Raw genomic sequence first — 15,670 nt, forward strand, 5'->3', positions numbered from 1 at the left:
ATTCGTTGCCAGGGCGACGAAGGCCACTCCCATGCGTGTACCGGTACTGTACTGGGCTCTCTCTGTGTTAGTTGGCAACCTGAGCAGGACTTAACCGTCATGTCAATTTCCTTGTCGATTCCAGGCCACCAGATGTAACTTCGGGCGAGGGCCTTCATCTTCACGACCCCCATATGTCCCTGATGCAGTTCTTCGAGAACTTGAGGGCGCAACTTTGGAGGTACTACGACTCTTATTCCCCACATCAGACAGCCTGATTTTAATGTGATCTCATCTTTGCGAACAAAATAGGGGTTGAGTGCAGGAGCAGTGTTGTGTGGCCAACCTTTACTGGTCATCTCATACACTTGAGCCAAAACAGGATCTCTCTGTGTTTCTCGCCTAACGTTATCCACTGTGACTGGCAGTGGATCAAACTGCATCAAATTAAATACACCCACAGGGTCGACAACTTCTTCATCTCTGGATTCCTTTACGAGTGGAAGGCGGGAAAGACCATCGGCATTGCTGTGAACTTTAGTGTTCTTGTATTCAATGGTGTAATCATAGCCCGCCAGGAACAAGGCATAACGTTGCAGTCGAGCTGCAGTGACCACAGGGATGCTTTTCCGCGGATGAAAGATTGACGTTAAGGGCTGATGATCTGTGTACAATGTGAAAGAGCGGCTAAACAAATACATATGGAACTTCTTTACCCCCCAGATTATTGACAGGGCTTCTTTGTCAATCTGTGCATACTTTTGCTCAGTCTTGGTGAGTGTCCTTGAAGCAAAAGCTATGGGTCGCTCGGTACCGTCGTGCATCACGTGAGACAGCACCGCTCCAATACCGACAGGGGATGCATCACAAGCAAGCCTTAGTGGTAGGCTGGGATCATAATGCGTTAAAACTTGCTCTGACGTGATCATTTCTTTCACTTTGCGGAATGCTATCTCGCACTGTTCTGTCCATTTCCACTGATGATTCTTCTCCAAAAGTTGTGTCAGGGGATGCACTACTGTCGATAGGTTAGGCAGGAACCTGTGATAGTAATTGATTAGCCCGAGAAAAGATCTCACTTCAACTACATCGTTTGGACGTGGCGCATACAATACTGCTTCTACCTTCTCTGCTGACTTGTGTAGGCCATCTTTGTCGATGTCATGTCCACAATAAGTTATCTTCTCCTTGAAAAACTCACATTTTGCCTTGTTTGCTCTCAACCCATGAAGCTGAAGCCGTCATAGAACTTCTTCTAAGTTAGCCAGGTGTTCTGCATCATCCTTGCCAGTAATGATCATATCATCAAGGATACAGCTTGTGCCAGATGTTCCTTCCAGCACTTGATCAATGGTGCGCTGCCAGATTGCAGGTGCTGATGTGATGCCAAACACCAGTCTGTTGTACTGAAACAGACCCATGTGTGTGTTGATGGTCAGGTATTTCTTGGAACCTTCTTCCATCTCTAGTTGGTGGTATGCCTGACGAAGGTCAATCTTTGAGAATTTCTGCCCACCACTAAGCTTTGCAAAGATATCTTCAATGCGGGGTAAGGGATACTGCTCAGCTTGTAGTTCTGGGTTCACTGTGCCTTTGTAATCACCACAAATTCTGACAGACCCATCTTTCTTTGGGACAGGTACAATGGGCGTTGCCCAGTCGCTCCACTCAACTTTCGTGAGAATACCTTCATTCTGAAGTCTTCTCAGTTCTTCTTCAACCTTGGGCCTCAAGGCGTAAGGTACGGCACGAGCTTTGCAGAAATGAGCTTGGCTATCTTCTTTGAGGGTTAGCCTTGCCTTAGCTGATTTGAATGTTCCAAGTTTATCTTCAAAAACATCAGAGTATTTGTCTAGCATGGTCTGCAGACGCTCGTTAGCAATTGGTAGGGTTTGTGAAGCTTTCAGAGATTTAATAGCATACCAATCCAGGCGTATCTTGTAGAGCCAATCCCTTCCCATCAACACCGGGCCCTTATTCTTAACCACATACAGATCCAACAGTAAGGGTTGCTGACCTTTGTACTCAACATTTGCCTTAAGCACTCCCAGTGGAACAATGCTTTCCCCCGTGTAGGTTTTCAACATTAGTTCCGTTTTGTGCAAGGGTTTGTCGTTAAATTTCTCCTTGTACAAATCATTTGGAATGATCGACACAGCCGAGCCTGTGTCCAGTTCCATTTTCAACGGTTTCCCTTCTACTTTCAGATCTACCCAGATTACATTACTGCTCGGTTTCCTCACATTGTGTATCTTCATGCTTCCTAACACATCTTCAAATTCATCACTTTCACTGTACTGAACAGTATGGACTTGAGTGTTTTGTGGTGTGTTGGGTGGTTGCTTCGGCTTACCTTGTCGTCTCGAGTTACAAACTCTGGAAATATGGCCCACCTTCCCACAATGATAACATGTCTGGTCCTTGAATCTGCAATTGTGTGATGCGTGCGAGTCTCCTCCGCATCGATAGCAACCTTTAGGCGTGAGGTTCGGCGGCGGCGGTGGCGGTGGCGGTGGTTTGCTGTTATCTGAGATCTTGTCAACTCGAGGTTCTGCGTGCAGCTCACTGTGCAATTCCGAAGCATCACGAACGGCAGTTTCCATCGCTACGGCTATCTCCAAAACCTTGGAATATTGCAGTTTTGCTTCTGAAAGCAAACGCCTTTGTATCTGCATATTTTGAAGGCCACATACCAATTTATCCCGTAAAGCTTCGTTAAGGTTCGCGCCAAAATTGCAGTGAGTCGCTAGTTTCTTCAGTTCTGCTACGTAGGCCAACACGGTTTCTCCTTCACGCTGATTTCGTTTGTAAAAACGAAAGCGTTCTGCTATTTCCAATGGTTTAGGACTTAAGTGTTGCTGAAGGGTCGTGACGATCTCTTGGAAGCTCTTCGTGGCTGGTTTATCCGGTGAAAGAAGGTCCCTCAACAATGTGTACGTTTTGCTGCCGATCAAGCTTAACAAGGTTGGCACTTGGCGGTCCTCATCGATGTTGTTTGCTAAGAAAAACTGTTCTACACGTTCCGCATAAGTTTCCCATTTCTCTTGTGTCTCATCGAAACTCTCTATCTTCCCGATAGCAGTCATATTTTCGACGTTTTCCTACAACTTCATCCTCGTCGCCACTGTCATGTATTTGGTTTTTGCAATCGAAGCACATGGAACAGAATGCGCATAAGTGCGCATGCTAATAATGTCAACCGCTGGCTCAAATACACTACAAAAACAGTATTTTGAGAACTTATTTTGAGCGAAAACGGAAGTAGCGCTTTCCATAAGTTTTAAAAGTTGTGTGAAACTATAAATTATAGCGCGCGTAATTGACGTGCGAATGGTGTAGGTATCCACTTACAAAACATTGTTATTGGATACCTGTAATTGGACACTCTCGTGATCGCGCGTCGGTTACGTGGCACATAGCGCGCGGAGAACCAATCACGATTGAGAATTTTGTTATAGATAGGATTAATGCAATAATTTGCAAACCAAGAGTCAAGAAAGACTCAATTCTACCTCACTTGGGAAGGAAAGAAATTCACTTCCTTGATCTTTATTTTACATTTAATTGTTGCTTTTTGGAGATTCTCGATAAGGATATTGTATTATCGTTGTTAACTAGAAATAATAACAATTAACAAAAAAATAAATCAATGAATACATAACAACAAATTATGTTGCGGCCAAATATGTGCTTGACAAATAGGTTATGCTTTTTTTTAGAATTGTTTACAATGATCTGTTGACAAAGTTTGACGAAACCCGTAATTTGCCTTTAAAATATTATTTTCTTCTAGAGTATACACGAACGCATTTTGCTCGAATTCAAATGAAATACTTTTCACTGACAAACTCCGTTCCCCTCCAATAAAGAGAATCATTCTCAAATTTCCTAATGTAAAACAGCATCAACAATCGTAATATCTTTCGTCTCCCACATTTTTGAGTAGTCACCTTTTAAGACTTGTCACCTGTTAGGACTTTCTCATTTTTCTCATTACAGTAAGATCGTTTTGATCGCTGTTCAAGATGAAGGTACAAAGTTCTTGTCACCAGCAGTTGATGCTATCAAAGGAGTAGGCGGTGTTGATCCCGTCATGATAGAATACCGAGGATCATTTGCTCTCGTCGGATACGCAGACGCAGCCACAAATAGACCAGTCTGGATTGCGCAGCAAGTGCGAGGAAGAGCCCAGGGACCCAGCGTGATCTCGTCGAGAATTCCACTCTCACCAAGCAGGCGTAAGGATAAAGTTAATCTTAAGACTTTGTGTTTGGGTTTAGCTAGGCTATTATTCAAGCAAAGTAAAGTAAAGCTTGTTCTGGTTAAGTAAAGCTTGACGTGATTGGAAAACGTGCGCAATCGTATGAAAACCGTTAATTTACGTTTTAAACTCCCGTTAACTCTCTGTCACTCTGATCGATGAGATCTTATGCAAATTTCGCTTCTGTTCGCGATCACCAGTGTGGGCACATATAACTTTAGCTAAGGTATATTTTATTGTGTAAATAGTGTCCCCAATTAGATTTTTTAAGCTAAATACTATTGACACTTAAATTAAGTCTTTCATTCATTCATTACTACCGATGATAATGCTCATTCAGAAAAAAAAATCGTTTTAAATCACGCAAATGGTAAAAGATGGGAGCACTGCGATTATTACAAACAGTCAACATTCTCGCTCGAACTTTCAGAAGCGTTTTCAAATGTCTTTAAGAAGCGATTCCCCGCCGTTACCAAGGTCTTCACCAATTGCAGAATCTGAGCGTCGAAAAGTTAGTAAAATTTATACCTGTTACATCACTAACGGATTTTCTGTATTGCTTGTTTGCTTTTAGCTCCTTCTGTGGATGTTGACGTTCGAAGTGAAGGTTGCAATGATCCACAAAAAACTCCCAACACATGCGGAATTGCTTACATTAGGGTGAATGGAAAGGACCACTCTCCTCATATCAGGGGACATAATGTTGTAGTTTTGGATGAGGCTACAGGTAATATAAGATGTGCTGCCGATTCGATAGTTTTTAACCAGAACAAAACAGGAGGTGTCCTGAGTTACTAGACATCTTGCCTCTGGCGCATATTTCTTCCTTTACTCGGTAATCAAAGCTGATAAATTAAAGAGTAGCGCAACACTGTAGTGCTACAGAGGTTCGTGTCGTCCCTGGTAGTGGTTATTGCTTGCTTTGGAATATCTTGCGGGTGAATGGTGAGCTTCCTAACAGAGACACTAGACGCATGTTCACAGTAATCCTCGTTGCTTCCTGATTGGCTGTTGTATTGCATGGTAGTTTGGCTGGTATCTCATTTTTAATACACAGCTTAGCAAGCTTTACTGCTTGTAAGTATAAGTATAATGCTGTTTTTTTTCCTACGTTGAGACATATACAATAGAATAATATCACAGAAAGAAGAAATACATGTTATTCTCCGCTGTGCAATTCAATGTCTAGAACGATTGTAAGTCTTCAACTTATTCCTTTAAACAAAAGGCGCTTAGCTGTCGCGGGCTGCACAGAACTCTTTTGTAAATAGGCCAATATTTGACTTTATATCTTAGTTAATTAAATGTCATGCAACATAATCATCATGTAACTATGTATTTTTGTCTTTTGTTATAATAAAGTGTTATTTATGATTTACTTACAGTTATTAATTTCAGGTGTCTAAACAAGACACAAATAAGGTAGATACTTTTACTTCACGTAGGTTCCGTGCTTGATGCTAAAGCATTTGATACTCATGGAGTTGGTTCGGCTGGTAACAGCCTCAGAGACTTTCTTAACAATATACAAGAAAAGTATGTAACATTTGATTTTATAAAATAACTGAGCCACTACGCGCGCTCTCATTGGTCGTAGGTGTGTTTAGATGAGAGTATGCAAACACGGTTGTGACGTTTCAGATTCGCACGTATGTTTGAGAATTATTTTATAAAAGCAATATAGCTCTTTTTTCCGTGTTTACTTAGCCTCATCTAAACACTCGGAGGGTTGGGAGAATTTCCGAAAGTTATGCAAACCCGAGATGTAGTCGAGGGTTCGCATAACTGTCTCAAATTCTCCCAACCCTCCCCGTGTTTAGATGAAGCTATGTCAAAGGGAAAAAGTGCCCTATTGCTTACTGTATAGCTTTGTTCTCTGAATAATGTACAGACCGACGGCGGGACGGACGGACGGACAGACAGACAGACAGACAAACAAACATGCCTTTATTTTATCTCGAATTTACAGAGAAGCTAAGAAGCTAATATCTTGGAGAAAAATAAAAATGTAAATATGAAAGGAACAAGAACTACTACTAAATATTATGTCTGTGAAACAAAGTCTTTCTCAATTTACATTTAGTACGAATGTCTGATAAGTTTTCTTTGAGGTGGGAAGTAGAAGCAGCTCACAAACTGTACTTGGTGAACCGTGCGATTATTTATTTCAGCGCTTTTATTCTTAACGCAGCAAAATCGTTTTGGTCGCAGTTCAAGATGAAGGTTCACGATACATGTCTTCAGCAGTTGACGCACTTAAGAGGCTGGGCGCTGTTGATCCCGTCACGCCAGACCATCGTGGATCATATGCTCTTGTGGGAAATCCGCGAACGGTCAGCCCACCGTGGATTACACAACAAAGGAGACTAAGTGCCGAAGGACCTAGCGAGATAAACATAAACATCCCGCTTTCATCAAGTGCGTAAGAACGTGTGTGTTAGAGCGGTTTTCTCTTTGGTGTCGTAAAACCAATATCAAAGTAATCCGCACACGGGACAATCACAAATGCCACAGACAATCTAGCTAACCAATCAAAACTCCAAACAAATACATGTAGCTGACGTGAGGAGCGGGAAGACGTCTGTGAGTCACGATTAGTTTTGGAGTTACTTTTGATTGGATGACAAAGTCGTGGGAGGTTTGTTTTAAGCCAATCGCCTTTCGTAGAACAGTAAAAAGCCGCATATAAGAACCTAGTGGTTGAAGAATCTACAGGCTGAAATTTGGCATTTAAATACCCAAATATACATGAACCTGTTTAGCCTGGCAAAGAAAAATACGTTCTTATACAAAAAGTCACTCCGATTTTGATGGTGAAAATTCTGAATTTAATTGTATGAGAAACTTATGAAAAAAAGTTTGTGTGTATTTCTTTTCTTCGATTTACATTTTTTTCTTTTAGATTTTCACTAGAAATATTTTTTCCATAAAGCTACAGTCAATATAGACAATTTAAAATCTATATATCTTATAAAATAAATTATAGAAATATATTGGCAAGCATTTTTGTTGTTGAAAATACAAGTGCTTAACCATTATGTATTAGTAGTGCAATAAGTCTGCCAGTGGTTACACTACGATAAAAAGTGAAAAATAAGGACCCATTAAGAACCTTATCAGCCTGAATCGTGAAAAACTACCCTAAGATATAAGAACCTGTTCAACCTGACCTCGAAAATTCTAGGCTCTTATCTGCGGTTTTTTACTGTAATGCAAAACCAAAGGCAATAAGAATTGCTTTTAACACTCGAGTGAAAACCGCTATAACTGTATTTTAGCAAAATGGTATTTGGTTGATTTGAAACTATTATTTTCAGTATAATCATAGTGGTTGTTCAAGACTATTCAGGCTTTCATCTTCTCAAATAGTACTTTACAATGAAAATCTACTTATTACATTAATCACTTAGATTGCCTTGGTGCTCTTGGCTTGGAAAACGGTGGAATCCCTGACGGACAGTTAAGTGCCTCTACAGAGTGGGACGCCCATCTTAATATCCCTATGGGCAGACTACGTTCTGCGAGGTCTTGGTCAGCTCGCGTCAACGATGCAAATCAGTGGTACCAGGTTGATTTGGGTAGCGAGTACACCAAAGTGACGGGTACAGCCACCCAAGGAAGAGGTGATCACCCCCAGTGGGTAACTAAATACAAGCTGCAGTACAGTAAGGATGGAGTGAACTTCAACTACTATCGGGAACAAGGTGCAGTGAAGGTTAGTCATAAGACCGAAAAGCTGATAAACTTAACTGTCAATAGACCCTTTTCGATATATTAAAATTCTAACTTTGCCCCCAGGCTTTTGGGAATAAAACAAAAGGAATCTCAGAGTATAATCAGGGATGAGTCATTAATTTCTTTTGTTTTATTCCCCCCAAGCCTCGTAGCCAAGTTAGATTTTTTATGTATGGAGAATGGTATGTTACATGAAATGCAGCAAATGTAAGCAGCGTTTGAAGTAAGCTGCGTCCTGTCTTAAGTCAGTTTTAATTTCATATTTTATTAGTCTACTGTTAAGTAAGTAATATGGTTATGAATTTGTTTCTTTTTTTTATCGATTTAGGAATTTCTTGCAAATACAGACCAGCACACGGTTGTTTATCACGTGCTCATTCCACCAATTATGGCTCGCTACATCCGGTTTAAAATACTCACTTGGCACGGACACATATCAATGAGGGCGGAGGTCTATGGTTGTCCAGGTAATTCTCTACCTGCACGTGTTGCATTTAATTGACAATTACTCTAGAACGGAAGGCAGCGGTCATGCTTTTAAATAGCCAAGTGGATTGCCTCCCGCTGGTTGGGATTCTCAAGCCTATTATGTCTATTTGAAATATCTCTTTCTTTCAGTTTAAGTGGCATGCCTGAGAACTAGCTAGTTGTAGCTAAGCGCATCGACCATTAGAAACATTCAACAAAAGTTTCGTAAGCGTAATGTTCTCACAAGACTACGTGCGATTATCGCGTCAAGGACGAGCCTTAAAATAAAATGAAATTTATTTCTTGTCGACAGTGACATGCAATGTTAGTTGTAGGCGGCAAAAATCTGCACCGGCAAAATCGGGTCGCAATTATGTGCTATTGAAAAGAACAAGGAAATATAGGATAGACGACTTTTGTTGACTATCCAGTTGCTTGGTAAGCCAATCACAGTTCACGAGTCTGTCAAAACGAACTACCGTCATAAATCGAGCCAATGTTTGTAATTATTTTTTGTAATAGTAGATCGACTGACCGTTACACGACCATGACTTATAGTTGTTCTATACCAGATTTGTTGACGTATTTTTAAATGACAGGATGTCGACAAGCTCTTGGAATGGAAAATGGTGTTATCAGTGACGAACAAATCAGTGCTTCTTCACAATGGGACGCCAATCACGCCGCCGTTCAGGGCAGATTGCACTTTAAAGCAGGTGGAGGCAAGCAAGGAGCTTGGTCAGCTCGTGCCAACGATGTAAACCAGTGGCTCCAGATTGATCTAGGTAATATGTACACCAAAGTGACTCGTGTAGCAAGCCAAGGTCGACAAGGCAGTAATCAATGGGTAACTAAATACAAACTTCAGTACAGTACAGATGGAGTAAACTTCCAATACTACAAGGACGAAGGACAAGCCGCAGACAAGGTAGAGTGGGCGTTCAATTAATCTGTTCCATGCTACGTTTTAAGAGCACGCTGGTTCTTTTTCACGTAGGAAGTGATTCCAGCACTTTCCAAGATGTTACTTGATACCGTGATTGTAGCATCAACTGATCAAGAGTGTTCATAAAGACCATCAAAATCTACGTCTTGGAAAGTGCTGGAAACCGTTTGAGCCACCTTAAGGTTGTAGTATTCCAGATTACGACGGCGACAAAAAGATCGGAATAACTGTCTCTTTTGGTGACGTGAGTCCATAAAACTTATTGTTAAATCGCAAACATGGCAACTGATTTTGACCACGCTTTCTTTTTCTTCTTGGAAAGAAGAATTTCCCGTAGTCAAAGCTGGGTAACACTGAAAGAAAACTTACAGAAAAAAAGGCCGCATCGTAGTGAAACAAAAAATTTCATGTGTCTAGGACCACCATAGCCTTGTGGAAGCACATTCATCCGATTACCTTATATGAAATAGCTGCATAACTTACTCCTTAGGTAAAGAAGTTTTTAAAGTGATAGAGTCCTAACAATGTGTCATTATACTCTGTAGGAATTTCTTGGAAACGCAGACCAAAACACTGTTGTTTATCATGCACTCTATCCAGCAGTTAGCGCGCGTTACATCCGGTTTCGACCACTCGTTTGGCACAATCACGTATCAATGAGGGTCGAGGTTTATGGTTGTCAAGGTACTACAATTTGTTTTCCTTTTAGTCAATCTCCTACAATAATCAGAAGGTATACCATTTTTCGTTGAGCAAGGGTAAATAAGACCGTCAGAAATCATATGTTTATACGTTAAGACTATTACTATTAACTGGGGTGTGTCTTTTCTGGGGGTGCGGGGGTGCAGAGGCGCTTCAGAATCAGGCAAACCATATTTGTGAAACTGTTGTTTTTTTTTTTCGGACTGGCTTTTAAAAAACCTTACGGTGGCGGATCCAGACGTTGAGCTAAGAGGGGGGGAGGGGGGGGGGGGGGAGGGTTGTTGCTTGCCCAGCCGGGTTTTCTTCCATCTGTGATTTTTTCTTTTTTTACCCGAAATAAAGAGGTAGCGGGACGGCCCCCCTAGATCCGCCAATGCCTTACTGAGCGTATGAATGAAGCAAATGGTATCTGTAAATCTACAGTGGTGGTGAATTTAAGAGTCCTTGTAGAGCGCTTTAACTTCAGTCACGACGACAGCAAAATTGGTTTTCCAAAACAATGAAACGGTGGCCATGTTGGTGTTCCAAACCAATCATGTGGGAGATCAACTCTTTTCTTAATGTAAACACTTTCTTTTGTTCCAAACATTTACATGGCTACAATACATTTGTATTGAATTTTTATTGAAAATAAGGATGTAGAGATGCTCTTGGAATGGAAAGTGGTGTCATCACTGACGGACAAATCAGTGCTTCTTCACAATGGGACGCCAATCACGCCGCCGTTCAGGGCAGATTGCACTTTAAAGCAGGTGGAGGCAAGCAAGGAGCTTGGTCAGCTCGTACCAACGATGTAAACCAATGGCTTCAGATTAATTTGAATGGGTACGTTACATTGACACATGTGGCAAGCCAAGGAAGGAATGCCCACGACCAATGGGTCACTAAATACAAGTTGCAGTACAGTACAGATGGAACGAACTTCCAGTACTACCAGGAACAAGGCAAAAACAAGGTGAACTAGACTTAAACCCTAAGTAAATTGTTTTCAATTTCTTAAAAATTATTTTTGATTCTCTCTATGTTCAACTTGTTTATTTCTAAATTATCAACGAGAATAGTACTTTAATTATTCATATTTTATTGGTTTAGGAGTTTCCTGGAAACACAGATCGGGACACTGTTGTTAGTCATCAACTTAACCCGCCAGTTGAGGCACGTTTTGTGCGTTTTCGACCAGTCACTTGGAAAAATCACATCTCAATGAGGGTGGAGCTCTATGGGTGTGCAAGCGTATCCCCAGGTACAGTTGGACACCCTAATTCAAATATGTCATTTCGAACTCAAAACTTTTTTTTCTAGATTTGCCCTCGTTATTCAGTCTTCGACAGTCGGCTATTTATTGAAGCTTCCTCGTAGTGACAAACAGTGGAACCACACGAATAAAACTCGTTTTAGCCTGCTTAATAGATGGCCTGGATACCGGCTTTTAATAAGCACTTAATGACTGGCCCCAAGGGAAACAGTGAGTTTTGTTTCCCCAAGACCCTCAATGTTTCCCGAGGCGAAGCCGACGGGAACATCGAGGTCGAGGGAAACAAAACTCACTGTTTCCCGCAGAACCAGCCATTAAGTGTTTTGTTATATCTCCCAACTCAAAACTAGAAAAAACAAGAAGATCTGTTAGATCTTATAACCGCGCTTTTAAAATTTAACTGTTCGCTTAGCACTACCGTCGGAACGCAGTGCACATTCCAAAGCAGTCATTGATGATTCTTTTCTTACTGTAGACATCACATCACTTGATCAACACAAACTGTATTATTGCACCATCAGTGGTAGCCGTTGACAAATCTCCGATGACTTAATGGTCTTAATCTAGAACTTTCTTCGGGATATGTATGGGCATGAACGATATCAACGACACAATAATAACACTATTAACAACAGCTTTCTTTCTTAAAAGTCATGATTAAATTTAATTGGTGTTTTCCACGAGTAAAGGGCTAGCAAAGTAGTCACACAAGTCATAAAAAAACCCTATCCCGACCGATGTATCGATTTTGGTCACTCCAGTGACCACAGATTGAAAACGTGACAGAAAATTGGCGTTACTTTTGATTCTCACCAAATTTGTCGTATCCCCCGCCTCGGGAGAATTTTGTTAAGTTAGCTAATTTAGTATGCAAGCCACCGTAATGGCGGTCGCCGCCGGCGAAATGTTTATTTGCTCAAAATTGGGGCAAAATCTTTCGGAGATGGAAATCAGGACATTTGTAAGGATACAGAAAGTAATTTGGGACCAGTTGCTGGCTTCTAAGGCTGAATTTATCCAGAAGTAAGCTGTATTTTCGTTTTCGTGTCGAAAGCCACGCGATGAAATATTATCGGCTTGTTCTGCTGTCTTGTTCTGTTTTTTCTCTTTGTCGTTTTTGTAGCCCGCCGAGGCCAGTCTTTCGTCTAAATCAGTTGAAAAAGGTTCGAAAAAGATGTTCCCATTCAAGTTTAAACTCTCAGGCGATAATTGTGGAGTTTTTTGGCCGAAACGTCGGCTTTGTTATGTTGGTGTTTTTCGGTTGCTATGGGCGACCGTTGCTTCCTTTGTTAGGACAAGTCTGGGAAGTGAGGTCACAAAAAAATTCTAATTAATTCTGGTTTTGTTCGATTTCGCTGAAATTTTAACACGATAAAGTTGGATTGTTAACGAATAGATTTACCGCCTGCCGATGTGTGGTAGCTATTAACGCTGAAGTGTTATATCGCTTCGAAGTCAGGGTTTTGAAGAGATTTTTTTGCAACATGTGGGTTCGGCGTGATTTTGTAATCGGAGGTTTCGGTTGACCCCGAAGGAAAAAATATCCGGAAAAGGTCATTTCATCGACGATTCAAACAAATATAAATATGTATATGTTCCGAGCTAAATTTCTGGTGAAAAAATATAATTTTTGACGAGCGCTGGGTTTTTAATTTATTCCCGCGAAAGATGAGATTTATTGTTTCAACAGCTTTTGGCGAGTAAACATCACAGGTTTCGTGACTCAAAATTTGGCCGAGTGGAAGCTTGGGTCTGCTCGCACCGAAGTCGAAAAGAAAAAACCACGGGTAAACCATGAACCGCGCTCGGCCCATGGCCGCGCGGTTAAAAAAAAAAAAAAAAAAAAAACTGCGAAGAAATCGTTTGCTTGAGGCCGGCTGCCTGAAAAATTAGCCGCGGTTTTAAGGAGCACGACCTGATCACGTGCGAGTCGAAAGTTCAAGTTGTTGTTTCCCTAGGTAGTTTTGTTCGCCCTAGGGAGTTAATGAGTTTTGACCCACGACACGTGACACGTTCTCCGCCAATCGGAAAACGTATTTGAGTTGGGAGGTATAACAACAACTGTTGCGTACTTTCGAGAGTAAACAGTTTCGTTTAAGGTACTTAACGAGATAGTAAGAAATACATTGTTCTACTCTCTCTATGAGAGTGATAATATGACGGGAAAAAAAAGGGAAAGAAGGGCTTATATCCGTGGCGCAAATAAATTTTTGTTGTTTACATATATAGGTGGGCCAACAACCGGATGCTTATAAATGGGGTAGGAGAGATTTATATCCGGAATTTTTTGGAAAACCCATTAAACCTAAATGAAAAAAACTAGGGGAGCCCAAATACGAATTTAATAGGACAGTAAGGAGTAGCAGAAAAGTCATTGCACATGTTACCATGGCGAAACTATGCATTAAATATGCGTTAAGACTGATATTTCTTACTTCTCTGCTGTTGCAGACCATTGCGCGAACAGTCCATGCCAGAACGAAGCCACGTGTGTCAATCTTCAGGCAGGCTATCGCTGTGATTGTAAAACTGGTTATTCTGGAGATAACTGCGAAACAGGTGATGACTGACCACCAAAATGCTATGCTAAAATGGAGAATTAAAAATGTCTTGGCCGAGAAAAGTAATTCTGGCCACTTTTTGTTGTAATAGACGATTTGCATGATGGCGCATTTGACTACAACTACCAGAATCCTTGCTTCTTATGTTAATTAGGGAAATTGTTATTTAAGCCCTCAGTAGGGCTTCAAAATTAAAATAATCAAGAAAAAACGAAAGGAAATCTGGTAGTTGTAGTCAAATGACAACAACGTGCAAATCTGCTATTAAAACTATTTCCAACGATGAAGTTATTGATCAATCGAGTGATTGACGGATTGGGAAATACTTTCATTGATAAATTAAGGTTTTTTGTCGTGACAGGTTAAGCGGAGAACCAATAGTAGCACAGACCTGCTGCCATTGGCTCTGCCTTAACTTGGTCTAAAGAAGTTTTAAACTCAATTTCTTTGTCTACCAAGCGATAGGGAGATATAAAGAGACGACATATTGATACAAAGATCACGCATTTCCGTACTAACTTGTCAGCACGGCGCCATGTTGAATAATTATGACGTGTTTCAGCTGATGTCAGTGCTCCATGCAAGACAACGTTGATTTCTATTTCTTGAAATTTGCAGCAACCGATATACGTCAAAATTGTAGCACGCCGAAAATTGAAAAGCGAAAATAGGCGATATTCGACTGCGATTTCTCAAACATTCAATTTTTTTTTTCCATTTCTTAAAAAAAGAACTGGAATTTGGAATTCATTTCTGACGGGCTGACGTCTAGTTTTTAAAACATGGGAGGTTACCTTTTTGTTTTCATTATCAAGTAAGTTATAGGTAGTAAATGTCAGTTACAAATAATAGTTGTTGCTGTCACCGGTAGCAATAGCTAATCGAGCAAAAATATCCCGACATCTCAGACCAGTTGTAGCTACAGGATACAAGGTTCAACGTAAAATTACGTCTGAAACAGGTAAGGGCAGCTATGAACAACCACTAAATAATCAAAACTTATTGCCTTCTAAGTGACATGTACTTTAGTTTGGTTTCAAGTTCAAATATGTCAGTCTCATATGCCGGTACGTCTCCTAAATAAAGTGATTCATAATTCACTCACAGTAATTCGCAATGTTTCAGATATCAACGAGTGTGCTCCTGCACCTTGTCAAAATGGCGGCACATGTGTGGATCTTGTCGGAAGTTACCGCTGTGATTGTAAAACAGGATATTCTGGTACCAACTGTGAAACTGGTATGAGCTTAAAAATCTTCTGCTCGTCTGTATGATTAAAAGTTTCATTCTATTGACCTTTACCATTGGATGATCTACAAACTTTCACTGTGGTGACTCTTAATATCTTATCTCTCCTGGCTTATATTGAGAGTCTTTTAAAAAGTTAAGAATATTTTTTCTAAAGACTATAATGGACAGAAACTGCGAACACCATTTGAACTCTAAACCAAAACATCTTTAATTTTTACATTCAGCTTCATTAACAATGTGATTCGTTACCATCATTTTGTACGTTTGCAAGCATGTAGTTAACTACAGATTTCTAATTTTCAGACGTCAACGAGTGTGCCCCTGCACCTTGTCAAAATGGCGGCACATGTGTGGATCTTGTTGGAAGTTACCGCTGTGATTGTAAAACAGGATATTCTGGAGATATCTGCCAAACAGGTGACAGCATCCTTAAAGTTTCTGTGTTACGAGATTGGTTGAAAACGTGGAATTAATTGGTGCTGATTTCCTCATGCAGTGTTGATGAATAATGA

The 15,670-nt window shown here is 40.7% G+C and overlaps 1 protein-coding gene across 4 annotated transcripts in view; it reads left to right on the top strand.

Annotated features, from left to right (window-relative positions):
• Window positions 1-15,670, top strand: part of LOC110055922 (uncharacterized) — a 68,335-nt gene that overhangs the window by 12,443 nt on the left and 40,222 nt on the right. For all 4 annotated transcript variants that reach the window (XM_089274461.1, XM_089274462.1, XM_089274463.1 and 1 more), the window contains 13 exons: window positions 3,979-4,217; window positions 4,815-4,967; window positions 5,686-5,776; window positions 6,432-6,658; window positions 7,651-7,955; window positions 8,304-8,442; window positions 9,043-9,371; window positions 9,935-10,073; window positions 10,727-11,046; window positions 11,184-11,334; window positions 13,798-13,905; window positions 15,033-15,146; window positions 15,462-15,575. In XM_089274461.1, coding sequence (XP_089130587.1) covers window positions 3,979-4,217; window positions 4,815-4,967; window positions 5,686-5,776; window positions 6,432-6,658; window positions 7,651-7,955; window positions 8,304-8,442; window positions 9,043-9,371; window positions 9,935-10,073; window positions 10,727-11,046; window positions 11,184-11,334; window positions 13,798-13,905; window positions 15,033-15,146; window positions 15,462-15,575 — 2,429 coding nt within the window. The remainder of the gene's footprint in view (window positions 1-3,978; window positions 4,218-4,814; window positions 4,968-5,685; window positions 5,777-6,431; window positions 6,659-7,650; window positions 7,956-8,303; window positions 8,443-9,042; window positions 9,372-9,934; window positions 10,074-10,726; window positions 11,047-11,183; window positions 11,335-13,797; window positions 13,906-15,032; window positions 15,147-15,461; window positions 15,576-15,670) is intronic.

Source organism: Orbicella faveolata, unplaced genomic scaffold, assembly GCF_042242905.1.
Source record: "Orbicella faveolata isolate gen_17 unplaced genomic scaffold, um_ofav_v1 contig_36, whole genome shotgun sequence".
Taxonomy (NCBI): Eukaryota; Metazoa; Cnidaria; class Anthozoa; order Scleractinia; family Merulinidae; genus Orbicella; species Orbicella faveolata.